This window comes from Bos taurus, chromosome 1 (assembly GCF_002263795.3).
Source record: "Bos taurus isolate L1 Dominette 01449 registration number 42190680 breed Hereford chromosome 1, ARS-UCD2.0, whole genome shotgun sequence".
NCBI lineage: Eukaryota > Metazoa > Chordata > Mammalia > Artiodactyla > Bovidae > Bos > Bos taurus.
In genome coordinates this window covers 97,084,038-97,111,025 of record NC_037328.1, presented here as the reverse complement: position 1 = coordinate 97,111,025, position 26,988 = coordinate 97,084,038, and the positions used below count along the sequence as shown (strand labels likewise).

General features: G+C 37.5%; 1 protein-coding gene across 2 annotated transcripts in view; it reads left to right on the top strand.

Annotated features, from left to right (window-relative positions):
- Positions 1-18,519, top strand: part of PRKCI (protein kinase C iota) — a 70,716-nt gene extending 52,197 nt beyond the window's left edge. The window contains exons 13-19 of one of the 2 annotated variants that reach the window (XM_005201686.5): positions 944-1,079; positions 6,502-6,589; positions 7,718-7,843; positions 9,218-9,297; positions 10,970-11,059; positions 11,800-11,915; positions 15,896-18,519. In XM_005201686.5, coding sequence (XP_005201743.1) covers positions 944-1,079; positions 6,502-6,589; positions 7,718-7,843; positions 9,218-9,297; positions 10,970-11,059; positions 11,800-11,915; positions 15,896-15,983 — 724 coding nt within the window. In that variant the 3' untranslated portion in view covers positions 15,984-18,519. The remainder of the gene's footprint in view (positions 1-943; positions 1,080-6,501; positions 6,590-7,717; positions 7,844-9,217; positions 9,298-10,969; positions 11,060-11,799; positions 11,916-15,895) is intronic. The other variant, NM_001205955.1, reaches the window with a different exon arrangement.
- The last annotated feature ends 8,469 nt before the right edge of the window (positions 18,520-26,988 follow it).

Here is a 26,988-nt window from a genome sequence, read left to right as displayed (position 1 = left end):
GAGTTAATAACCTTCAATTTTATAGGAAGGTGTAAAGTGTATTAATCTATCTTGTTTAATTTACTGTATGTTCATTATTTATTTCAGCTTTGACAAATGGTCACCCTTCATAGCAAAGCCACAGATGATGTTTTGAATTGTGGATATAGCCAGTATTTGTTCCTTGTTTGTTCCGTTGGACTAAGGGAATGTAGCCTAGTTTTTATTTTATTAAAGTGCCCGTTCTGGTTTTATACCATCTTTGCTTTTGTAGGAACCAGATACAGGATAAGGGCTCAAGTTCCTTGTTTTTAGAATTACGTAGCTAGAAGGTGTGTATTACACATCTCCAAACATGATCACGATAATACTCACCAAAGCAGCTTTATTCAGGTCAAAAATTTTCCTATCACCAATGAGTTGGTGGCAATTCTGAAAATGTCTTCCTGTTATAGAATAATGTAACTCATTTTTTAGAATTTTGGTGTGGGTTTTATTATTTGAGTGGTCAGCTTTCAGTATTCTTTCCATTTTTGACCAATCAGTGGTTCTTAGCCTTTTGGAAGGTCTTTTGTCCCTTAGAGAAGTGATGAAAACTGTGGAAACTATAAAAGATATCCATACAACTTTGTATCCAGTTGTAGGAGTGTGGACATTCTGAAGTCCATCCAAGGACCCAGATTAGGAATCCCTGTTTGAGACTTTCAAATTAAACTTTATGAAAGGTATGGGTTTAATTTAGACTGGAACTTTTATAATTGTGTTTGGGGCTCAGCTATTTTAAAGTGGTGCCTCAATTTGTGTTTTGGTATTATTCCTAAAAACATTGGGAGGAAAAAAATCTTTTGACATGATTTTGATGTTCTGGTTTGCAGATGGAAGTAGGATTTAAATACCTTCCTCTAGAAACTTACCACGATTTAAAAACTTGAATCAAATGAGTTAATTTTTCATTTTATTTTAGATTTTACTCTGCAGAAATCAGTCTAGCATTAAATTATCTTCATGAACGAGGGATAATTTATAGAGATTTGAAATTGGACAACGTGTTGCTGGACTCTGAAGGACACATTAAACTCACTGACTATGGCATGTGTAAGGTGAGGGAAGTTTCTAGTTATTGAGAAGATCTCAACAGCTCAGGAAATTGTTTTGGTCAAATAATTTTACATTCAAAACTGGGGAAATAGTTGCTACTTTGTGCTAAAATGGCAAAAAGTATCCTAAACAGAGACAGTTGTACTGATCTCCTATCCATTTATGAAATTCCACATTTTCTATGAAGTTACATGTGCTGTAAAAGTTCATTTCTTTTTATTGTCTGTATTTTTTTATCTTGAAAGTCGTGCTACTATTAAATAAAATCTGTAGGTAAAGACTATCTGCAATCCCAGACTTTAGCACAACAGCTTGCATATCATCTTCCAAGTTTTTGCCTTTTGATTGTGACTCTTTATAATGCGCTCAAGATTTTCCCAGGGAATCTAACATTTTTTCATATTTAAATATCTGACATAAAGTACAACAGAGCAAACTTAAGAATTTTAGTTATTCTCAGGACATGTTCTTTATGTCTGAGTGTTTTATTCATTTTGTAACAGTGTTTCATTTAAAGGTCCAGTCTTTTTTCAGAAAATGTGTAGGGGACTACTCTCCTTGTCAAAATAACCTAGACAGAATTTTCTTCACACAGTAAATGTGGTAGCAAGCCTGTGAATGTGAATGTGTTAACTGCTTGTCCCCATTCACCTAAGGGAAGTGCCTCTAGGGCCTGCCTCTTTTTTTTTTTTAATAAAATTTTTAAAATCTATTTTTGGCTGCACTGGGTCTTTGTTGCTGCACACAGGCTTTCTGTAGTTTCGGTGAGTGGGAGCTACTCTCTAGTTGCAGTGCTCGGGCTTCTCGTTGCAGTGGCTTCTCTTCTTCTGGAGCACAGGCTCTAGGCGCCTGGACTCGCTAATTGTTGCAGGGGCTCAGTTGCCCAGTGGCATGTAGAATCCTCCCAGACCAGGGATTGAACCTGTGTGCCCTACATTGGCAGGTGGATTTTTAACCACTGGACTACCCAGGGAAATCCCAGCCTGACTCTTTTATTCAAAGAAACTTGAGCATCCTGTTTTGCCTAGAAGATATTAAAGAAAACTTATTACTTGATCTTTTCTTACACTTAATGAAAAATAATACGGGTTTGTTACATACTCTCATTCTTTTCAGAGATCCTCAATCAATTTAATCAAGATCTTTGATAAATCTTCTAGAGGTTTTTTTTCAGTAATTCTTTAAATTGGTTGTTCCACTTACCTCCTTTTCTGCCTCCTTCTCCAGGAGTTGTTTAATGTTATTAGTAGGAAATGATCCCAGAATTTGAACTTGTGTTCAGAGACCTTACCAACAGTACTTTGTCTCTTTTCCAACCTAATATATTTACACTCAATGTTTAAGCTTGTGGGAAATAAGTCCCCTGGAAATTGTAATGTTCCTATCTTATGACTTAAGAGTCAGTATTTAAACTTGCCTAAAGTCTGACCTTAAGCAAATATTAGATGAATTTCTCTTCTTTATAATTATTCTTTGAGAAATCTAAAACACTAAGATTTTTTCCATAGTTTTTCTAGAAATGCTTTCTTTAGGTTTATTTAATTTAATTTCTTCAGTTTCTCACTAGATGCTTTTATATAAGGAATGCCAAGAATAGTGATGACTGGAGGCATATGAAAACTGCAATTAACATCTTCAGAGTTTGAAATATTTTATGAATATTGATTTTTTTATTGACTGAAAACTTTAGCTATTTTATAAATTGATGTGCCTCCAACTATTTTTTATCAGCAGGGGGATTTCATAATAATATCTATTTTATGCTGTAAGTAATTTGGCTGATAGACGTACATTCAGATATCCAGTCCAAAGCTGAATGATTTAGTACAGCTCTTTTACAGGTTAACAGACTGCATCCCTTGCCTCTGACTCTTACCCTGCAAGTGCATGTCATAAACCATCACTGTATGTCAAGCCATTGCCATTAATACAAAACAACTAAAATCCCATCCATATTTCTTTGTACAGGCATGCCTTGTTTTACTGTGCTGCACAGATACTGTGTTTTTTTACAGATTGAAGGTTGTGGCAACCCTGTGTTAACATTTTTTAGCAATAAAGTTTTTAAAAAATTTTTATTGAAATATATTTGATTTACAATATTGTGTTTAAAGTATCTTTTAGTTAAGGTATGCATTTTGTTTTTAGACATGATGCTGTTGCACATTTAATGGATTACAGTGTAGTGTACACATAATTTTTACATGCACTGGAAAATCAAAAATATTCATGTGACTCAATTTATTGTGATATCTACTTTATTGTTGGAATCTGAAACCAAACTGCAGTATCTCCATGGTATGCCTATATATAAAAATAACATATATACCCCTGTTAGGGATCTTAAAAACCCTTGAAGTCACAATATATATAACTAAGTATTTCTTCTAGATGTTTATATTCATATTATATATAATAGTATAAAATCTGAAGAAAAATACATACCCCATACCAGGAATATCTCTGCAGGAATTCATAAGAACCTCATATAACAGTGGTTGTCTCTAAGAAGCTGAAACTGGATATGTCAGACAAGAATGGGAAGAAGACCTGATTTTTAGTCTGTATTTTCCCCCTCCTTTTGTTTGGAATTTTGTACCATGTAATTTAACAATAGGGAAATGGTTAAATTCTAGGTACATATGTTGAGTTGAATTTTGTATTCATTAATAATAGGAAATCTGTAATTACATGGGAAATTACATAACTTACAAAGTAAAAAAAAAGCAGATGTTTAATTGTATATTTAGTATTATTCAGTTTGTATTTAGACTTTTGTTTTTCATTTTAATTGAGATGTGGTTGATTTACAGTATTATATATTTCAACTGTACATCGTGATTCACAGTTTTTACAGATTGTACTCCATTTATAGTTATAAAATGTGGACTGTATTCCCTGTGCTGTACAATGTATCCTTGTAGTTTATTTATTTTATACATGGTAGTTTGTACCCCTTAATCCCCTACCTGTACTTTGCTACTTCACTCACACCACTGGTAGCCACTCGCTTGCTCTCTGTATCTGTGAGTCTGTTTTGTTGTCTTATTATATTCATTAGTTTTATTTTTAAAATTCCACATATAAGTGATAGCATACAGTATTTGTTTCTCTGTCTGACTTATTTCACTAAACATAGAAGCTTCCAAGTCCATACATGTTGTTGTTTATGGCAAAATCTCATTCATTTTTGTGGCTGAGTAGGAGAATCCCAGGGACGGGGGAGCCTGGTGGGCTGCCGTCTATGGGGTAGCACAGAGTCAGACACGACTGAAGTGACTTAGCAGCAGCAGCAGCAGCAGTATTCTAGTAGTAGTTTATAAATGGTTTCCTTTCTGTGCAAAAACTTTAAGTTTGATTAGGTCCCATTTGTTTATTTTTGCTTTTGTTTTCTTTGGCTTAGGAGACAGATTAAAAAAATATACATATTGGTACAGTATATAGCAAAGCATGTTCTGCCTGTGTTTTCTTTTAGGAGTTTTGTGGTTTCTAGTCTTAACATTTAGGTCTTTAATCTGTTTTTATTTTATTTTTGTGTATGGTAGGAGAAAATGTTCTAGTTTTATTCTTTTACGTACAGCTGTCCAGTTTTCCCAAAACCACTAATTGAAGAAACTGTCTTTTCTCCATTGCATATTCTTGCCTCCTTTGTCATAGAATAATTAACCATAAATGCTTGGTTTATTTCTGGACTTTCTATTTCTGTTCCATTGATTTATATGCCTGTTTTTGAGCCAGTACCCACTGTTCATTACGTTAGCTTTGTAGTATAATCTGAAATCAGGTAACGTGATTCCCCCAGCTTTGTTCTTCTTTCTCAAAATTGTTTTGGCTGTTTGGGTAGATTGTCTTTCTATTGTTGATTTCTTATTTAATTTCCTTTTAAGAGAATAGTCTGAATGATAATGGTGCTTTGAAATATGTTGAAATTTCCTTTATGCCTTGTATTTGGTCAGTATCCCAAATGTACTTTAAAAAGCATATGTAATTGGCACCCCACTCCAGTACTCTTGCCTGGAAAATCCCATGGACGGAGGAGCCTGGTAGGCTGCAGTCCATGGGGTCGATAAGAGTCGGACATGACTGAGCGACTTCACTTTCACTTTTCACTTTTCACTTTCATGCATTGGAGACGGAAATGGCAACCCACTCCAGTGTTCTTGCCTGGAGAATCCCAGGGACGGGGGAGCCTGGTGGGCTGCTGTCTACGGGATCGCACAGAGTCAGACACGACTGAAGTGACTTAGCAGCTTAGCAATCTCTATTTTGCATGCAAGAAGTCTCTGTCTTCCTCCTTTTCCCACACACACGCACACACACATATATATATTCTATATGTGTATATACTATACATATTTTAAACTTTAGCTTTTATTCAAATCTCCCTCTGCTTACTAATTTTTTGTCTATATGATCTTTCTTCCTTTTTTTTTTAATATATAGATGTTTTAAAAATCACCTGTCATGATTGGGGATTGTACTATCAGTCTGGGCTGCTATAACAGGGTACCATAGGTTAGGTGGCTTAAACAACAAACATTTATTTCTTATGGTTCTGGAGACAGAAGTCCACGATCAAGGTTCTGGAAGATTTGGTGTCTGAAGGTACCCTTCTTGGTTTGCAGATGACTGTCTTCCCATTGTATCCTCACATGGTGAGGAGACAGACAGAGAGCTAGCTCTCTTTCTCTTGTAAGAACGTGAATCCCATCATGGGGCTCCAACCTCATGACCGAATCACCTCCCCAGAGGCCCCACCTCCCAGTGCTGTCACATAGGTTGGCAGCATGTGAGTGTCGGGGGCACGTAAACATTCAGACGATAGCAGAGACTCTGAAATCCTCTTAATTATTTTGCCCGTTTTTACTAGTTGTATTTTGAGGCTTGTTGTTAGCTGCATACTAGTCTCTTTTAGCTTCTTGGTGATTGTTCCATTCGTTGTTGTGTAATTGCTCTATTTGTACACATTAGTGTGTTCTACCTTAATTTCCTCTACCCTGTAGCTATTAAAATGCAAAACCAATAAATGTGTGACTTAGGAGAAATGACCAGAAGGGAAACAACATAATGCGTCGTGGTTGTGTTAGGAAGTGGGATTTAAAAGCTTTTCTTCATAAAATATGCTTCCTTTGACTCATGTAATTTACATTTTTATATTATAATTTTACTTGAATATAAATTATTTTAAATGCCGTTTTCATCTTAATTGAATTCTACCATATCTAATGAGGTCAAGTTTTCTTTAAGGTATTTAGTAGCAACCTGTGGTTTTAATAATAAAAGCAGCTGTGCTAGTGATATTTTATTTAAGCTCAATATGCTACGTATAGATGCTAACCTTATATGAAAATGAAATAAAAGAGGTTAATTTAAAACAAATATTGCATCTTATTATTTTCTTCCTTTTTTTTTTTTAAATAAAAGGAAGGATTACGGCCAGGAGATACAACTAGCACTTTCTGTGGTACTCCTAATTACATCGCTCCTGAAATCTTAAGAGGAGAAGATTATGGTAATAATTTGGTGGTATTTTGGCCATGTGATGGAAGGGTGGTTAGATGTGATACCAATTGCATTATAGTATACTGTAGTATTTCAGTACTGAGCTTATTAACAGAAACTTTCTTGATCATCCTAAAACCTACTAAAAACTCCAAATTCTAAAATCAGAAACAGTGGGACTTTGATAGTATTTGGGGATGCCAATTTGAATATGGCAAGCACTTAAGAGTACTGGCACTGTGCTAAGCAGTTTGCATATATTAACTAAGTTAATCTAATCCTTTTAGTAATCCTATGAGATAAGCACAATTAATTGACATTTTACAAACAAGGAAACTGGTAGACAAAAAAGTTAAATAACTTGCCCAAGGTCATGTAGCAGGAAAGTGGCAGAGTTGGGATTTAATCAACCATGTAATTTCAGAATCATAAACTTCTGTAAGGTTGTTCAGATTTCCTGGGGTATTTCCCCCAGGAATCTGAAAGATGGAGGAAAGATTCCCTGCTTGTCAGAAACCAGAGGTTGTGTTTATCCTAAGAGAACATTTGGCCCTTTGGGTTCTGGCCCTTCCTAAGAAAACATTTGGCCCTTTGGGTTCTGGCCCTTTGATTTCAGCAGTTGTAAAGAAGGATGGCTATTTCTGATAGCTGCTTATAATCTGGTTCCAAAGTCCTTTCAGGATCTTTAATCAGGTAGCAGAAGATCAAATTTCACACCACGCAAGGTTATTTCAAATACAATTTAATTATGTCCTCAAAACAAAGTATTAGAGGCAGGCTCTTGAGTCTGTAATTACAAACATATTTGATGGGACAAAGTGTACAGGATAATTGTATAACTTGGCATAGACATATTGGTCTCTGCAGCTTAGTGTAACCAACAAACATATTTGGGAAGAGAAACTCGTGTTTCATTTTCTATATTTTATTTTTTAAAGTTATCATTTAGTTACCTCCCTTCTTTGATAAGTGAAATGTTCTTGTAATCCTCAATGCCTGCCATGATCATGATAATGCATTTCAAGTTTACTTTTTCATTATGTTTATTTTTTTAATTATGTAATAAAATTAATCTCAAATTACTGACATTTTAGAATGTGGAATGGATAATTTATTGCTTTAAAATTTCATTTTGAAGGTTTCAGTGTCGACTGGTGGGCTCTTGGAGTACTCATGTTTGAGATGATGGCAGGAAGGTCTCCATTTGATATTGTTGGGAGCTCGGATAACCCTGATCAAAACACAGAGGATTATCTTTTTCAAGGTAATTTGCAGTATTTTACAGAGTCTCTGTGAATAACCCATCCTAAGGCATGAATGAAGACAGCTATAGTTATTACTTTCTAGTAAGAAAGAGGAAGAATAATCTGGAAAATATACCCCTAAACACATGAGTTTGTTTTTGTTGTTTTGATCTATCGTTCCTACTGCTTAGTTTTTGGTCCCAGTTGCCAGTTACCTTCTCATACTCAGAAACAACAAGGAGGTGACTTCAGATTGTACATCACAGAGGTTGGAGGAAGGAATTGTGTGGCCGGAGAGGGCAGTCTTTTCACCTGGACCACAGTCCTGAATGCATAAATCCAAGAGCAATAATGGGAAAAAGCAGAGTACTAAGGAGATAAAAAGGATCAAAAGGTGAAGGAAAAAGCTCTGCAGTTGGAAATACAAAGAACTGAACAGAACAGAAACAAGCAGACAAGCACAAGGACCCCGAACACACCGTCCAAAGAAGTGCAAAAACTGCCATAAAATTCTACATTTAATGACTAAGGTCATTACAGAAAATGAATAGATATTTCATGTAATAGGAAATCTAGCTTGCTGTGAAAAACCTGGAAACACTTTTAACCTCCTTAGTCAGGGGTGTGCACATTAAAAATTAATGGGCTTCCATCTCATACCTACACATTTGGCAAAAATTTTAAAGTCTGACAACACCAGTGCGAGTAAGGGTTAATAACACTGCTGGTGAGGATATGAAGCAACTGGAACTCTGGTGGATGGAGTGAAAACTGACATGACAACTTTGGAAAATAATTTGGCAAAGTCTAATGTAATCAAATATAGTAATACATGCCACACATTTTACAGACACTAACCTGTTTAAACCTTATAACTCTCCTATGAGGGCTTCGTTGGTGGCTCAGTGGTAAAGAATCTGCCTGCCAATGCAGGAGATGCAGGTTCCATACCTGGGTCAGGAAGACCCCCCTGGAGGAGGGCATGGCAACCCACTCCAGTATTCTTGCCTGAATAATCCCATGGACAGAGGAGCCTGGCTGCAGTCTATGGGATTTCAAAAAAGTTGGACATGACTTAGCAACTAAATAGAAAACAACAGCAACACCCCTCTGAATCAGATATTCTTTTTATTCCAATTTTACAGATAAGGCAACAGACACAGTAAGGTAGTCAGAGAATAAAACCTACACATGTAGTGATCAAAATTGTTCAGAGTAGAGGCTCTGAGTAGGAAGGAAAGGACAGGACTGGGAAGGTACACAAGATGCTTAGACAGTGTTTGTAATGTCTGTTGTTTTCTGCTGGAATGCCTTAAATATCTTATAGTAGAAATATAAAGATGAAAACCCTGTAAAAGTTAATTATAATAATGCTGTAAATTTTATCTTTCTAGTTATTTTGGAAAAACAAATTCGCATACCGCGTTCTTTATCTGTAAAAGCTGCAAGTGTCCTGAAGAGCTTCCTCAACAAGGTATAAGTTGTATATAAAATCGTTAGTGATTTATCTCTATACAAATGGCACTGGTAAGGAGAGTTTCAGGCGACATAAAATTCCAAAACATCAAAGTGTATAATTTTTCCATTAGATCTGGAACTTGTCTCTTCACCAAAGGGTGCCTTGACAGAATGAGATCCTTGACAGAATGAGATCCTGAGATGCGTCGTCCTTTCCGTTCTGCCAGTATAGTTTAACCCTAGCTTTGTATCACGTATGGTGTTTGTTTTGTTTTGCTTTTTGGCTGCGCTGGGTCTTCACTGTGGTGCATGGACTCTTGTCTGATTGTGGCACTCAGAGCTGCTCTTCTTATGGAGCATAGGCTCCAGAGTGTGTGGGCTCATATGTGTGGTGTTTTTAATGTAAACAAAAAATACCACGTGCTCAATTAGAGAAAAACTGCATCTTTGGGGATAGCCTCAGTTGTACCTCCATCTCTATTTTTTCAGTTTCCTTTAGATGATTATTATAGAATGTTTTAACTTATTGAGTACTTGGTACAGTAGTGTTCTCTGCAAATTCTCTTATCACAACCCTATAATTAGAAATTATTCAGAAAAAATAAAATGCTGAAATGTTGTCTCTTTAAAAAGTCTGAACACCATTCTGTCATTGTTTGTTGCAGTTGATAGGCTAGAAGATTTTTTTTTATATATATCTTTATTTTATTTGCTTGCACTGGGTCTTAGTTACAGTATATAGGCTCTTAGTTCCCTGACCAGGGATTGAACCCAGGACCCCTCCATTGGGAGCACAGTCTTAGCCACTGGACCAGCGGGGAAGTCCCTAGAAAAGTTTTAGGATCTAAAATTATGACTCTGAATTATGTTTATTCATAACACTCTAACACCAAATGTGTAGGTTTCTTTCCACACCACCAACCAGTTTTCCATCCTCTTACTTTAAAAATCTTGTTTAAAAATAAATGGTAGGTTAGAAAGTAGGTTGACGTGTGTTTATTTTCTGAGATAAATAAGATAATGAGTTTTAATAAAATAAATTCAAGCTTGTTTTAAATGAGTATTTTATGTGAGGAAAGATTTAAACTGGAAACCTTAGTTTTAACACAGTGAAAAATGAACGTGAGAAGTGTCAGTATGCAAAGCAGAATGCCTTTTGCCACAGAGGAAAATGGAAACATGTTCTCATTCACGACAGTTGTATAATTTGCAGGCTGCTTCTCAGTCCAGTGATTCAGATAATGGTTGTATCGTTGTTGTACACAAACTATGGTTGTTGCTATAATTGGACACAGGGCTTTTAAATTGAGCTAAAAACAAACTGGTGAAGTTCGAGGGTTTGTGTGTTTTGAGTATCACTCCAGCCCGTGTCAAAGAAAGAGTTGGGTGCTGCCCAAATAATTCTGCTGCTCTCTCTGTCTTCTTCCCGTTTTTCTTTAGCAAGGTGTGGTGACATCTCTCCACTTGAGTTACAAGGATAGCTGGAGAAGAGCTGTGAGGAAATCTTGCTTGCCACAAGCATCAGATACTCCTTTGATTATCTAGTGTTATATTTTCTAGAAATGAAAGGTAGACCATTCTGATTTCAGATAAAAAGGTATCATATAACAGACACAAAACACAGGTCACAAGGGTGATTTATTCTGAAGCAGAGTATTCACCCAGCTCTTGAAACATTTCCACCATAGGACCCAAAGGAACGATTGGGTTGTCATCCACAAACAGGATTTGCTGATATTCAGGGACACCCATTCTTCCGAAATGTTGATTGGGATATGGTATGTACATTTTGATTATTTTATATATTGTTGTTGTTCAGTTGCTAAGTCCTGTCCGACTCTTTGTGACCCCATGGAATGCAACACGCCAGTCTTCCCTGTCCTTCACTGTCTCCCAGAGTTTGCTCAAACTCATGTCCATTGAGTTGGTGATGCCACCCAATCATTTCATCCTCTGTTGTCCCCTTCTCTTGCCCTCAATCTTTCCCAGCATCAGAGTCTTTTGCAATGAGTCAGCTCTTGACATCAGGTGGCCTAAGTATTGGAGCTTCAGCATCAGTCCTTCCAATATTAGTTTTCATTATTTTCTTGGGCCAAAATTTATTAATGTAAAAGAATATTGAAAAACCAGTGTATCACAGCTTACATAACTTAAAACCACTCTCTAAAGTGCCTTTTTAAAAATTTATTTTTTAATTGAAGGATAATGGCTTTACAGAATTTTGTTGTTTTAAAATCACTTTAAATGACAAAAAACAACAAAATTCTAAGTGCTTTTTAAAAAGCATTTAAAACTGTGAAAGCTTAGAATATTAATTTAATGGAGCAGGTTGTAGTAGTATTGGGGCCTGCATCAGTGTTCAGATTTGTCATTATTTCCATCATATGAATATTGTAGAACCAGGCCCAGGGACTCACTTTAATAAGACTGGGAAATACCTAAGGACAGAGGAGAAGCACAGAGGTGGAATTTTTCTAAGAATGTGGGCTTGAGCTGTCATCCATTATGTCTCTTCTAGATGGAGCAAAAGCAGGTGGTACCTCCGTTTAAACCAAATATTTCTGGGGAATTTGGTTTGGACAACTTTGATTCTCAGTTTACTAATGAACCTGTCCAGCTCACTCCTGATGATGAGTAAGTATTTCTGTAGACTGAAATATTTTTTAAAGTGCTTTGATAGTCCCATTTTTTAATAACTACACAGTGTTCCATGATCAGATTATCTGATTTTATCTAATCATCCAGTTACAGGACATTTGAATTATACAGTTATAAAAACAGTACTTGTCATTTTCTCCTTTGCTGACACATATTGCCTCTAATTCTCAACAGCAGTCTTACAAACCTCATTTTACAGGCGAGGAAACCGAGGCTCAGAGAGGTTAAGCAAGGTTATGCAGCTGTGAGTTGACAGAGCCAGGATTCAAACCCAAGTCTGACTAAGGCCTGTGCTCTTTGCACTGCACTGCACTGCTTCCCACTGTGATAGTGACCATCTTGGTCTGAGTTCCTGAGTATTACCTTTAGATAGATTCCTAGAAGGGGAATTAGGTCAAAGGGTTTAAAGTTTTTAAAGCTCTTGATATATATTGCCAAATTACTTTTTAAAAAGATTACATCAGTGTGTCAGATCCAGGCAGCAGTGATCTGACTTACTTTTTGTGTTTATATCTTTGAAAGATATGGCTTAGAATAACTTGGGGATATTTGATCCTTCAGCTGTCGTTAACTGATTCATTCTGTCATGTCATGGAAGCCTTTTCTGCTTGGCAGTCATTTTACTTTAACATCTGGTTAGTTCTTATCACATTCCTCACCGCAGCTGTTACAAACTCTCTCTACATTTTAGAAGCCTTCAGTGCTCCCCCTGCCTCCATCAGTCTAAGTGGATTAACCTTGCCTTGAGTGGCCTGCCAGGGTTGAGACCTCCCTACTGTGAGCTTGCTCCATTTCCAGCCATCACCAGACCGCCTTGTGTCTCAGAAGTGCTCTCTAACTCGTCCCAAACTTTTGCTGCTTCCTGCTTCTTGGAAGGCTCTCCCTCTTATGCATGGGGTAGCCTCCCACTTTCTCAATCTGTTTCCTTCATTTCCTCCAGGATTCATTGTGTCAGTTATCCCCATTCCTTCACCTTCCTTAATTTCTCTTTTCCAACTTCTTCTCTATGCTTATAAATATGCTCAAATTCAGTAATTTTCCCCACTTCTTTGAGCCACCACATTTTTCTCTCATCTTCTTTTCATCTTCAATCTTTTTCAGAAATACTTAATAGATGCTTATGGTAAAAGAAAAATAAATAAGCACTGTCTCTATTAAATTCCTTCAAAGTAATTAACATTGACTGTCTTACACTTTCTTGCTGCCAGCACTTTAACCTCTTTACAATTGAACCTGCTCTTTAAGCTTTTAAAGGTTGAATTGGCTTCTTAATTTCTAGATTTTAAAGCATTTTTTGATCTGCCCCGTCTCCTCTGATGTCTGTAAAGCATCTGACACTGATGGCCTGCTTTAGTTGGTGCTGTCCATCCTGGTTCTGCATTATCTCTTTAACCACTTGTCATCTTATTTACCCTGTCCCCTTGAGACTAGCATGCTCCATGATTCTATTCATGACTGCCTTGTCTTTGCTACATGCAGTTTATACCTTGGAGGTTTCAGCCAGCCCCGTAGCATGGAAACCAGCTATTAAATGCCTCCCAGCTAAATAGGCAGGTAACTGTTGAACTAAAGACACTAGTAGACAGTAAGCCTTGATTATTTTTGAATGTGTAGTGCTTAGCATAGTGCCTTTTGTCATTATTTGTCACAGCAGTGTGTATTAGAAGGAGCACTGGATTTAATCAAAAGATGGAAATTTGAATCCCCTCACCACCTCTTAGCAACAGGGTACCCTGGGTCTGAGTTACATAACTTCTCTGAGCCTGTGTCTACTCATATCGCCTACTTCCCAAGGTTGCTGTAAAGAATAAATGAACAATGGTTTTTAAAGCTCCGAGCCACCGCCCTCTTATCTTCCCTGAGCTTCATTTCCCCTTAATAGTTCAAACATGTCTCCTGGTTTGTCAGACAAGCACCTCAAACATCTGAAGTGTAAATTGTTCACAATCGGGTCCTTGTTTTTAATTTACCCTTTTCTGCTCATTGTACCACCATGCATTCCTTTATTCAGATTCGATCATCTGAGTCAGTGGTTGTTGACTCCAACTCTTCCTTACCAAACTGTATAATACCTTCAGCTGCCAAGTTCTGGTCTCTTTTTCCTTTACTTCATCACTTATGTCATTTCTAATTGGCTCCTTCTTTACTTTACAACTCGTTCAGTACATACAGAGTACCAACTCCTTTAATCAGTTTCCTTCAGTAAACTCCTACCTTGCCTAGCAGGTAAAATCTGTCCCCTTGGTGAGTAATTAGTCTCCCATCATCTGCTCGAACATGACTTTCTAGCCATATCTCTCACCGTAACATAAGCGCCATGTTTTCATCAGGCTCAATTACCCACCATTCCCTGATAGCATGCTGTTAACATTTCCTCTCTATTCCTCCTTCCTTTTCACCTGTTGAAATCTTCCCCATCTTTCAGAGCTCCCTCAGATGTAATCAGACCTTTGATAGATCAAGATGGACCTCTTTAGTGTTAACATCACTGGCTTCTTTGAGCTAGCCATTACCTTCCTTCCAGCATCCTCTGCCTTCTATTCCTGTGCTCCAACTCTAATAAATTACTGACATTTCCCCAGACTTACCGTAGTCTTTCATAATTCCATTCAGTTAGTGTTTGTGGAATGATGCTGCCTTTCTTGGTTTTGCCAAGTAGAAGTCACCTTTTCCTTTAGAACTGTGGTTAGAGCCTGGAGAAGGCAATGGCAACCCACTCCAGTGTTCTTGCCTGGAGAATCCCAGGGACAGGGGAGCCTGGTGGGCTGCCGTCAATGGGATCACACAGAGTCGGACACAACTGAAGTGACTTAGCAGCAGCAGTGGTTAGAGCTGGAGAAGGTGATGGCACCCCACTCCAGTACTCTTGCCTGGAAAATCCCATGGACAGAGGAGCCTGGTAGGCTACAGTCCATGGGGTCGCACAGAGTTGGACACGACTGAAGCGCCTTAGCAGCAGCAGCAGCAGCAGTGGTTAGAGCAGGGCTTAGCTTGTCATGTAGGAGACTTAGCAGGTACTGTTTTGTTATATGAAGTACCTTCCCTCTTGAAGGAAGGGGCCATATCCTGTGTAACTTTGTTCTCTGCAGTATGATAGGTACATTTAAGTACTAAAATATTTGATGGTAATGGTCTTGTATACTTAACTAGAAGCCCAGTGTAGCAGAATGCCAGCCTCTCTGCTCCCTGTGACCCACTGCCTCCCTGTGGTGGCCCTCTGGATCTTTCAGACTACTTCCTCTGGTTTTTTCGTTTTGGTTGACTTCTGGGCTTTCTCTTCACCATGTTCCATCTGGTTGTTGAAGTGAAAGTCGCTCGATCGTGTCTGACCCTTTGCGACCCCATGGCCTATACAGTCCACTAAATTGCATGCTGATTCAGCCCTGGGTGTTCACCTATAATTATGATGTTGTTTGCTGCTGCTAAGTCGCTTCAGTTGTGTCCAACTCTGTGCGACCCCATAGACGGCAGCCCACCAGGCTCCTCTGTCCCTGGGATTCTCCAGGCAAGAATATGAAGTGGGTTGCCATTTCCTTCTCCAATGAATGAAAGTGAAAAGTGGAAGTGAAGTCGTTCAGTTGTGCCCGACTCTTAGCGACCCCATGGACTGCAGCCTACCAGGCTCCTCCATCCATGGGATTTTCAAGGCAAGAATGTTGTTTAGGTCAGAAATTAAGATTACCTAAAATTGTGACTATTTGTGCCTTTTTTATTCCCAGTCTTCAGTTTTGGACTACCTTTTGGTTCCAAACTTGCTCATGGGATTATAAGTCTTTTCTGATTTTCAGTACTGCTGATTCTTCTAGAAAATGTTTGGGGGTTAATCTAAAAACTTGTAGATTTTCCCCCCATAATTTATAAATTAGCCTTATTTTTAATTTTTAATCTTATTTTACCATTTAAGAAAAAAAAAATCAAAGAAATCTTAATGGTGAACATTATTTTTCTTTCAACAGTGACATTGTGAGGAAGATCGATCAGTCTGAATTTGAAGGTTTTGAGTACATTAATCCTCTCTTGATGTCTGCAGAAGAATGTGTCTGATCGTCCCTGCTCAACTGTGCATTTTGCTTGTGTTGCCATTTAATGCATGGATAAATTTCTTACCAGTCCGGATGCAATGAACCATTTTATATTTTTCACCTACAGAAAAAACACTCAGTACCTTCTGCTGTTGGCTGTAAAAGTCAATGGTTACATCTCAGTTTAACTACGAAAAAGATGAAACTACTTTCCAGACAATCGTGTCAAAATTTAGTTACACTGGTAATCCAGCAACCTACTGATGAATAATAAAGTTGTCTTTTTTGTGCAAAGGAAATACTCACTAAAAAGAGTTTCTGTTGCATTAAGGGACGTGGTGGGGTATCATAAACCTCCTATGATTTTTGTCATATTCATGAGGTCACTTAAGTATTTAATTTTGGAATAAAAGAGTAATTCAAAATACAACTTGTTATATTACCTGTTACTTTCTGAGTTATTCATGTTTAAAAATTCAGCTGCAAATTCTGTCATTGCCTTAGAAGACTAATTTATTGATTTTTAAGGCAACAATTATTAATACAAGATGTTGGTTGCTTAGAATTGAGGAATACAGAGTCTTCTGAGGAAGAGAATGGACACATTTTATTAAGAACCAAATTCCAAATTATTAGCTGGCTGGCTTTGAAAAACTGATTCAAGTGATTTCTTTTATAGTGAGGGGTTAGCTTCTGAGTTTGTCCCTGCAGTGGGAACTGTAACTGGAATGTTAATAAATGTAGTTCAGAGAACCCAGACTTCTGTTAAGTGGAACACTTCTCAGTATATTAAAAAAAAAAATTAAAAACACTTAAAAAAAAAAAGTGCAATGGTAATATTTATTTTTTATTGGAAAGTAAATCCCACAGTCTCCTTTTGTGATTTGATCCAAATAATAAGGAAGCACTAGCTTGTTACCAAAAACTTGTAAGAACACTCCATTATCCAGTGGACACAGAATGTATACTATTTTTTCCTTGTAATTCAGTATAAAGGAAAATAATTTATCTTCCAAATAGTGTCTTAACCATGCTTGTTTTTTCCCCAAACCATACTTTCATATCCTGTTTTGGAGCCTTCAATGAAATTCAGGAAAAAAAGAATAAACATGAATAAATGTCCAGGATATGCACACACATTCACACTCATCACAGTTCCAACTGCTTAAGTGAGTTTTAGTGAAGTAGATAATACATGTAATCAGAGTAGAATACATATCAGGGGCAGAGTTCTTCAGATTATTTTTAATATTAGTGCTTAACAATTATTATTTAAAGTGATGCCAATGATATTGTCCTGTTGTTTATTTTTAAATATTTTTTTATGAAAAGGGACTTAAAAAATAAGCATGGTCATTTAAATTACTTATAAATGTCCAATCTTAGTAAAATGTAACTTTTAGGAAAGATATCTAGTCTTAAATTTAAAATGACTTAGTATATGTAGGCATTTAATAAACTGTCTCTTTTTTGACGGGATTGCTACATTTCATTTGAAATGTAATTTTTCCAAAGTTTCTGTCCATGTATACTCTCTTTTCTTTGAATAAGTCTGAAAGCAGTGAAACCTCAAAGGAAATGTTTATATAGTTCACATGTTTATTTAAGAAGTATATATGTTTCTCTTAAGACCTGAAACTTGTTTTAGGAGAAAAAACAGTATTTACTTCAAATCATAAATTTATAAAAATTTTTGACATATCAGAAAATACTTTATGATCTTGCTTTTAAATGGTACTATTTTCCTTAGGATGTTTGTTCTCAAATTTTAGAATGTGGAATAATCACCTAGTAAGTTTGTTGTAAAAAGCACATTGTTGGATCCACCTTAGAATTCTGTTGGGTCTTGGGACCTCAGTTTGAGAAGCAGGTTTGTTTTTTTAGTTACTTTTATTTTGTCTTTAGTTACATATTAGAAAGAGTATTCATGATAAAACATTTTGAGAAGGGTTAGATAGTTACTATCTTATCTACAATTTCAAATAAATTTTCAATAATTGACTTCAAGCTAGATATCTCCTAAAAAAATGTATCAGTTTTCTATCAATGTTACAAATGATGAGACATTTTTCTGTGATGAGGTTTTAACCGTTATTCAGGGTGGCCTTTTTTTTTTTTTTTTTTTTAATTTTTTTTAAACTAAGATTTACTGTGTATATTTTATACTGAATTGCATTACAAATATGTTTTTAACTGTATTTTGTTTTTTTGTAGTCCTTATGTGCCATGACAGTTCTTTTTATATTACATAGAAGTTGTCTCAAATACTCACCAGGGGACTAAGACAGTTGACAGAATGGTTGGAATTTTGGTGTTCTAAGAAACAATTTATTTTACATAAGCATGTATGTGGTCGAATCATTTTCTGTGTATGCAGCCTGAGCCTGAAAAGGATTTCAGGTATTATGCTTGTTTAGTACCTGTACATTTACTTAAAATAATTTTTTTTGTTTTGATTTTTGTCATGTAGAATACTGCCTTGGTCTAATGTAATCTGTATTTGTGTACCTTTTTTTAAATTTTACTTTAAAATCTTTAAATAAAATGTTTAATACTCATCAGGATTGGAGCATGTTTACTATGTAGTGTATCAGAGCTTTGTGTAAGAACAAAGGTGTATTCAAAATTGGTTCAAGAAGAAAAATGAAAATTTTAGGGTTTGGAATTTTGCTGTACTTAGAGCAGCATTCTGGTAGTTTTCATGCCATATTGTAGACATTTACTCATAAAATATTGTTCAGTGTATTTTTAAACTCACCCGTCTATGCATCTCTTATGTTGGAAAACAAATTAGTAAAAAATCAGCTGAAGAGAGAGCATTTTAACTAGTTTTAAAACTGATTTTAAAACTAAATTTAAACAGAACAGTATGTTCTACAGTGATCTATTCTAGAGTTCCAGAACTTCTCCTTTCTCAGCTGTAGCTAGTGTTCTTCTATAAACAAGCATGAGCCTGGCGTCTCACACTTCCAAACCTCTTCAACATTACTTAACCTTTCTTTTCTTTTACAAGGAGAATGAAATTCAAAGTGCTTTTCTTTTTTATTGACTTATGAAATAGCTAGAGCTGGTATATTAAAACCACCAAAGACTGATCTCCTGTGTCTTATCCCCTATGCATGCATGCGTGTTCAGTTGCTCAGTCGTGTCTGACTTTTTGTGACCCCGTGGACTAGCCCACCAGGCTCTTCTGTCCATGGGATTCTCCATGCAAGAATACTGGAGCGGGTTGCCATGCCTTCTTCCAGGGGATCTTTCTGACCAAGGAATTGAACCCTCCTCTCTGGCACTGCAGGCAGATTCCTTACAGTCTGAGCCACCTGGAAAGCCCCAAATATCCCCTATACCAAACCATAAATTCGGTTGTTTTCTTTGTGTTAGTAAAATACCAAAACAGAGTCCAAAGAGGAGTTTGAAGCTTTCGGGAAATTTTGCATTTGAGCAAATAATTGATAGGGCAACCGGTTTCTCTGTGAAAGGTAAAATCAGTCTCCAGTCTTCAACAGGTTGGTTTCTGGACAGCACCCAACGGGGAGTCATTGGTATAATTGGTGGTCTCCCTTCATAGATTTACCTTCCTCTCCTCTAGAGCTTAAGGAATCAGTTAAGACGCATATAGTCTGAGTAGTTTATATCCAAAGTTCATTGTTCCAGAATGTTCTGGAATTTGCTATGTAAAAAAAGTGTTAGTTGCTCAGTCATGTCTGACTCTGGACTGTAACCCACTAGGCTCCTCTGTCCAAGGAATTCTCCAGACATTACTGGAGTGGGTTGCCATTCCCTATCAGATCAGATCAGATCAGTCGCTCAGTCGTATCCAACTCTTTGCGACCCCATGAATTGCAGCACGCCAGGCCTCCCTGTCCATCACCAACTCCCGGAGTTCACTCAGACTCACGTCCATTGAGTCAGTGATGCCATCCAGCCGTCTCATCCTCTGTTGTCCCCTTCTCCTCCTGCCCCCAATCCCTCCCAGCATCAGTCTTTTCCAATGAGTCAACTCTTCGCATGAGGTGGCCAGAGTACTGGAGTTTCAGCTTTAGCATCATTCCTTCCAAAGAAATCCCAGGGCTGATCTCCTTCAGAATGGACTGGTTGGATCTCCTTGAAGTCCAAGGGACTCTCAAGAGTCTTCTCCAACACCACAGTTCAAAAGCATCAATTCTTTGGTGCTCAGCCTTCTTCACAGTCCAACTCTCACATCCATACATGACCACAGGAAAAACCATAGCCTTGGTGCTAAATAAGGCTAATAAACAGAATTTCTGCCCTTGACATTTGAGATAGAGACCAGACATACTGAGAAAGACGGTTGTCATCACAAAAAATGTACAGTGATAAAAGCCAAATAAACGCAGTAAAATATTATGTGGCCATGATAGGTTATCAGCTTTACCAGTAAAACTTGTATGAATTTTTACTTGACATTTATTTTAGGTTTATGGTAGATTCCAAAAAGCTTTATGAATTCAAATATACATAACTTAGATATTTATCTCTAATATGTATATATATGCACACAATATATACATAAATACTATATATATATAGAGAGAGTATTCATATATAAGATGATTTTTGGGTTTTGTGCTCAGAAATATGAGTTGCAAGTTACGTGAAAATGGGAGAGAAAATTGTCAGATGCTTCTGCTTAGATTTTTTAACAGTTCATCTCTGAAATTTATAATTAAGATGAATCCAGCTCAGAATTTGAGATGATTTTTTGCTTGAAATGTGACAGTGCAGTTCACCTTTACATAGCAATCTGTGCCTTACTGGCATTAACATATATTTGTACTCCAATTACTATTTTTACTGAAGAAAATGGAATTACAGGTTTTCTAAGAATAAAGCGGCTGTTTCATATGATCTTTTACGGGCTATAAAAGTTAAACCCCATGCTAGACGTATTCACTAGACTTGAGAGAGATTTAGCTCAAGTTTCCATTGACAGTTTAGCAAGTCCGAAGCAAATTCTAATTTTGTAAGAAAGAACCCTGTGGGGGAGGGGAAAAAAGAGCCCATTGAAAGGCTCTAGCAAAATCCTTAATTCGATGCTTTGATTTTTCCTGAAAAAGTGAAGCGTTGCTGGGTTTCTAGAGGTAGTGCCATGTAACCAGGTTTAAACCTTCCATCATGTAAACTATCTGCAACGTGGGTGGTTTTACTTGATGACTTTTTATGTTATTTATGATATATTTAGGAGGAAAAATCATGGTAAAGACAGTTAAGTACAGAAACCTAATTCTAACTCACATTTTATGATCTTTTTTACAGAAAAAATACTTTCTTGGCTCTTGATTTTTACTTAACAATCAGATATTTAAATTTAAGAAAATGTTTGCACTTGTGAATCATTTGAAAGTTTACTCAATTTGAAACAATATTTTAAAGAAGAAATCTGAATCTGTGTTAAAGAGGATATTTTACTACATTATTCTTACCGTCTTTAGGTTTAAAATTTTATTTCATTTCATATTTCAAATTTTATTTGAAGGCTATGTAATGTGTCTAGCACTATGCTGATTCTACAGGATTTGGAGAAGTTTTTTTAATTTTTATTTTTGATTAGAGAGTAATTACAATATTGTAATGGAAAAGTTTTATTGTAAGGAATAAATGAATTCATTCATTCCAGAAAAATTGGCTTAGGTTTAAAACGAAAAAAATGTTGATGTGTATGCCACCCTTTTAGGTAGGGGATATTTCCTATGATTAAAATAAAAATTAACATTCTCTCCCAAGTAGTGAGGTCTGACGTGGAAAGGGGAAGTAGCAGCGTTCTGTCGCAGACGGGTGATTCCATCTGCTTCACCACCACCAGAGGCCAGTCTCTTGCTGTAATGAAGGTCAAAGTTACCAGCACTTTCACCCTCTGAAGGAGGCAGTGTGTTTACTACAAGCCAATTACCAAGAGGTTCCAGGTGCTCATCATGTGTGTGTGGATTTTACAGAACTATTCAAATTCAACATTTGAATTGCTCTTTTGAAGGAAATCTCACATAGTTATCTGGGAGTCTGGCAAGCTGTCATAGAACTGCTTTGCCTTCTTTAGAAACTCTTTAGGGTGTTAGATCTTCCATATTTAGTCAACACAAATTAGGACCCACTATGTGCTGGGGACTGGGGATATAACCAGCAAGAGGCCAGTCATGTCATATTTCATGCTGTCTAGGCAGTTTTCCACCTGTGCATGATACCTTTAGCTGAAAATAAAACCAGGGCTGATTTTTAGTCATTTAAATACGGATTCAATTAAAACAAAGTGAAAGAAATTCTCTAGTCTTTAGTTGTGGAAATTTCTATATCAACAATTGCGTGTCATCCCAGATTTAACCCATGAATGTTTGAATTCATTGAAGACATGATTTCAAGAAACTTTTTTTTAACTATGTTGCTATTTCACAAATACTAAACACTTTTGTACTGCAAGTAAATAGTTGAAAGAATCCGTTTGCCAAGGAAAGACATTTTCCTGCTAATTCCATTGAAAATTAATCTTGGAGAATGCTTCAGTTCCAGGCAGTTATTTACTTCACTGCTGAAAATAACTCTACAGTGTTGCCATGAGTTGCGCTAAACAACCTCACACCTTCTCCTTCACAGGTTTTTCATCAACAACTTTTTTTAGATTTGTTGTGATGTTGACACCACTTGATAATCTTCACATTGTAACTTGATAGTAAGAGCAACTAGGAAGTATGAAATCTGTCCACTTACAAAGTATTCTTAAAAGTATAAGAATTCCTTTTTGTGAGTCTGCTTTTTTTCTCTTTTTTGTTATATTCAGTAGTTTATTGTACTTCTTAGATTCTAAATATAAGTGGTATCATGCAGTGTATCTAGAACAAGCTAGTGACTACCAGTGGGGGAGGGAAAGGGGAAGGGGTAATAATAGGGTAGGAGACTCAGAGGTACAAACTATTAGGTACAAAATAAGCTACAAGGATATAGTGTGCAACATAGGAATATAGCCAATACTTTATATTAACTATAAGTTAATATAACCTTTAAACTATAACTATAACCTTTAAAATTGTAAATCACTAGACTTTACCTCTACAGCTTATATTGTACCACAACTATACTTTGATAAAGGTTTAAAGGCATATATTTTACCCCAAAAATGGGGAATAGATAAATATATTTTTACAAATTTCTGTAGTGATAGAAATAAAGAAAAGAGAAAAAAAAAAGAATTCCTTTATGTGTTTCAAAATATAAAAGGAAAGCTTGTACTTATGATGAGGACTGGTGATTTTTACTTCTGTTTAATTTTCAGTGATGCCAAAGGAAGTTAAGTTTTCCAAAGAAAGTTGCTCCTTGCTGTTGAGTCCACCCAAATAGAAATACTATTTATGGATTTTAATAGCTGACATGGGCCAGGCATGCGCTAAACATTTCACGCACGTCTCATTTAATCCTAACAATCCGGCGATTGTTTCTTATTCCAGAACTACTGAACTGAAGCCTGTGTAGGTGGGAACTGAGGCCAGCACCTCAGGTGGTCTCAAGTTCAATTCAGAGACCCGCTAGCCTGTATTATGTCCTATTTTCACCAACTGATGGGGGTGAAAATGAAGTTTTAGGGAGCTTAAGTAACTTGCTCAAGGTCCATATGATTCCAGTGCCTATGGCCTCTCAAGACAGTTATGTAACATTTGCTCCAAATTCTGTCTCCTGAGAAATTACAGCTAATCAATTCACTATTCTTCTAACTCTGTCTAGCCAACTCCTTGAGGGTCAGCTCTGTAAGTCTGGTCTTGGCCTCTTCTCTGCAACCATCCATGTTGGCTCAAACCTGCCAGCCTTTTCCTGAGATAGTGTGCTCCATCTTTCCATGCTCTGTGACTCCCACTTCATAAATATATGAAATATACTTTTTAAAATTGGGGTATAGTTGCTTTTGGAGAAGGAAGTGGCAACCCACTCCAGTATTCTTGCCTGAAGAAGTCCATGGACAGAGGATCCAGGTGGGCTGCAGTCTATGGGGTCACAAAGAGTCGGACACAACTGAGTGACTAACACAACAATGTGGTTGCTTTACAAGGTTGTGTTAGTTTCTGCTACATAACAAAGTGAATCAACTGAATGTATACATATATCCTTTCCCTCTTGGATCTCCCTCCCTCCCTACCCACTGCTCCATCCCATCCATCTAGGTCACCACAGAACACTGAACTGAGTTCCCTGCACTATACTGTAGCTTCCCACTAGCTACCTGTTTTACCCTTTCTTGAGCAGCCCAGGATGCTTTTCTTTCAAGCACTAAGAACTGTGTGATAGCCCATCAGAAACTGTTGCTTCTGTCCAAGATTTGGTGTGAACCTGACTGTCAGGAAGCATTTAACAGGAGGCTTCCTGTGTGCTGTTCTGGATCTGTCAGGAATTCTCTGTTCCTTATTAATTCCTGAATATTCAGGAATTAAGAGGAGAGGCAAGCTTCTCCTGGGGGCTGGGAAATCCAGGCATTTCCTTCATTAGTTTTTCTATACAATGATAAGTACCCTCTTCCTTCTTGTGAACCATACGTAAAAGTGATTGTTTACAACTCTCTCTCTCTTTAATATGGATCGCCTATGTTTTGTAAGTCTGGAATTTTAATCTTTATCTTTGCTGAGAATAACTACCTTGTAAGACAGTATATATGCCCCCACCATGTTGATTAAAACACCTTTGCTCCATCAGAGCTCTGGTCCCCATGTCTTTCTCTTTCTTTCTCTCTCTCTCCCCCTCTCTCTCTTTTTCAGGCTGATCCCCTAGAGAGCAGAGGCTCTCTGAGTTCACTTTCCTGCCCAGGCTTCTAAGACCCTCTGGAGAAGGCACTCTGCGCCTTCACCCCATTGAGAGGGTGCCTGAGGCCTTCGTGAACAGAGCAAGCCCCTGCAGGGGCTTTATTGGCTTTCTGCGTAAACCAAGAAATAATCAGCCTCTTTCTCTCTCCTTTACTTTCTTATCAGTCGACTCCGGACCACCAGGTTCCCATCCATTAAAGGACCTCAACACCTAACCAATGAAATAATCCTGTGGCTGGCCTCACCCAACCACGATTTCCTCTGATCTAGAAGTTCAGGATTAGAGAAGGAAATGGCAAACCACTCCAGTATTCTTGCCTGGGGAATCCCATGAAAAGAGGGGCCTGGCAGGCTACAGTCCATGGGGTTGCAAAGAGTTGGACACAAGTGAGCAATTGAACAACAATCAAAATGTGGGTAGGAGACCTAAACAGACATTTCTCCAAAGAAGACATGCAAATGGCTAATAAGCACATGAAAAGATGCTCAACATCGCTCATAATTAGAGAAATGCAAATCAAAACTACAATGAGATAGCACCTCACACCAGTCAGAATGGTCCTCAGCAAAAAGTCTACAAACAATAAATCCTGGAGAGGGTGTGGAGAAAAGGGAACCCTCTTGCATTGCTAGTGGGAATGTAAATTGATACAGCCACTATGGAAGATGGTATAGAGATTCCTTAAAAAACTAGGAAAAAAACCACCATACGACCCAGCGTTCCCACTCCTAGGCATATACCCTGAGGAAACCAAAATTGAAAAAGACACATGTATCCCAATGCTCATTGCAGCACTATTTGCAATAGACAGAGCATGGAAGCAACCTAGATGTCCATTGACAGATGAATGGATAAAGAAGCTGTGGTACACATATACAATGGAATTAACTACTCAGCCATAAAAAGGAATACATTTGAGTCAGTTCTAATAAGGTGGATGAACCTAGAGCCTATTATATAGAGTGAGGTAATTAAAAAAAAAAAAAACTAATATTGTATATTAATGCATATATATGGAATCTAGAAAGATGGTACTGATGAACGTATTTGCGGAGAAGCAATGGAGAGGCAGACATAGAGAAAAGACTTGTGGACACAGGTTGGGGAAGAAGAGTGTGGGACAAATGGAGAGAGCAGTATGGAAGCATATACACTGTCATATGTAACTTAGCCAGTGGGAATTTGCTGTATGCCTTAGGGAACTCAAACTGGGACTCTGTGACAACTTAGGGGGCTGGCATGGGGTGGGAGGTGGGAGGAAGGTTCAAGAGGGAGGGGACATATGTGTACCTTTGGCTGATTCATGTTGACGTATGACAGAAACCAGCATAATATTGTGAAGCAATTATCCTTCAATTAGAAATAAATACATTAAAAAAAAAAAAAAGAAGACGATGACATTCAGGTTGCTCTGGGAAGCCAGGGTGCCCCCCAAAACACACACACCTCCAATCCACTAGGCGACTGTGGAGGTTTGTTCCTTTAGACATCTGGGAGTTAGTTATACCTGTATGCTTATTATTTGTGGCGACACTCCAATATGTGACTCCAGCAAGGTAGCCTGCCCTCTCCCCTCATCTCCATTCTCTGTTCTTGCCCTTCCCAAATTCAATCTTCTTTCTTCCTTTCCTTTCTAACAGTTCTCTGAGCCCACTGGGACCCTCCTTTCTGGATAAACCAACATTGAGCTCCTCAGCCCATTCGTTGCACTCTCCTTCCCTTTGCCCATTCCTGCATCTCTCTCAAGTGGAGGCTGCTCATTCTGATGGCTCCCAGATTGAGCATTCTCCTGCTCCCTGAACACTATTGCGCACTATTACTCCTCCGCCTTCGTGTAAAAACCCCTCTCCTTCGGGGCCTGTGCTATGTGGCTCTGCCCTTATGTCACACAGCACCCTCCTGCTCATTCCATTTCCTCTGAGGAAGATGTGGTTCCTGGCTCAACCAGCCAAGATGCATTGAGCTGCAACCAGCATCTCAATGGACCGGGAATCAAACACCCAATCAAACACCAAAATCCCATCCTTTCTTTCAGCCTTTCTTTCTTTGCAAAGAAAACAAAATGCAGCGATAGGGACAGTCGTGTGAGCATGCTAAGTAAGTCGCCTCAGTCACATCCGATTCTTTGCAACTCAGTCTTTTCCTTTTTAAAACATATTTATTTATTTGGCTGCACCAGGTCTCAGTTGCGGCACACAGGATTTTCTATCTGCATTGCGGCATGCAGGATT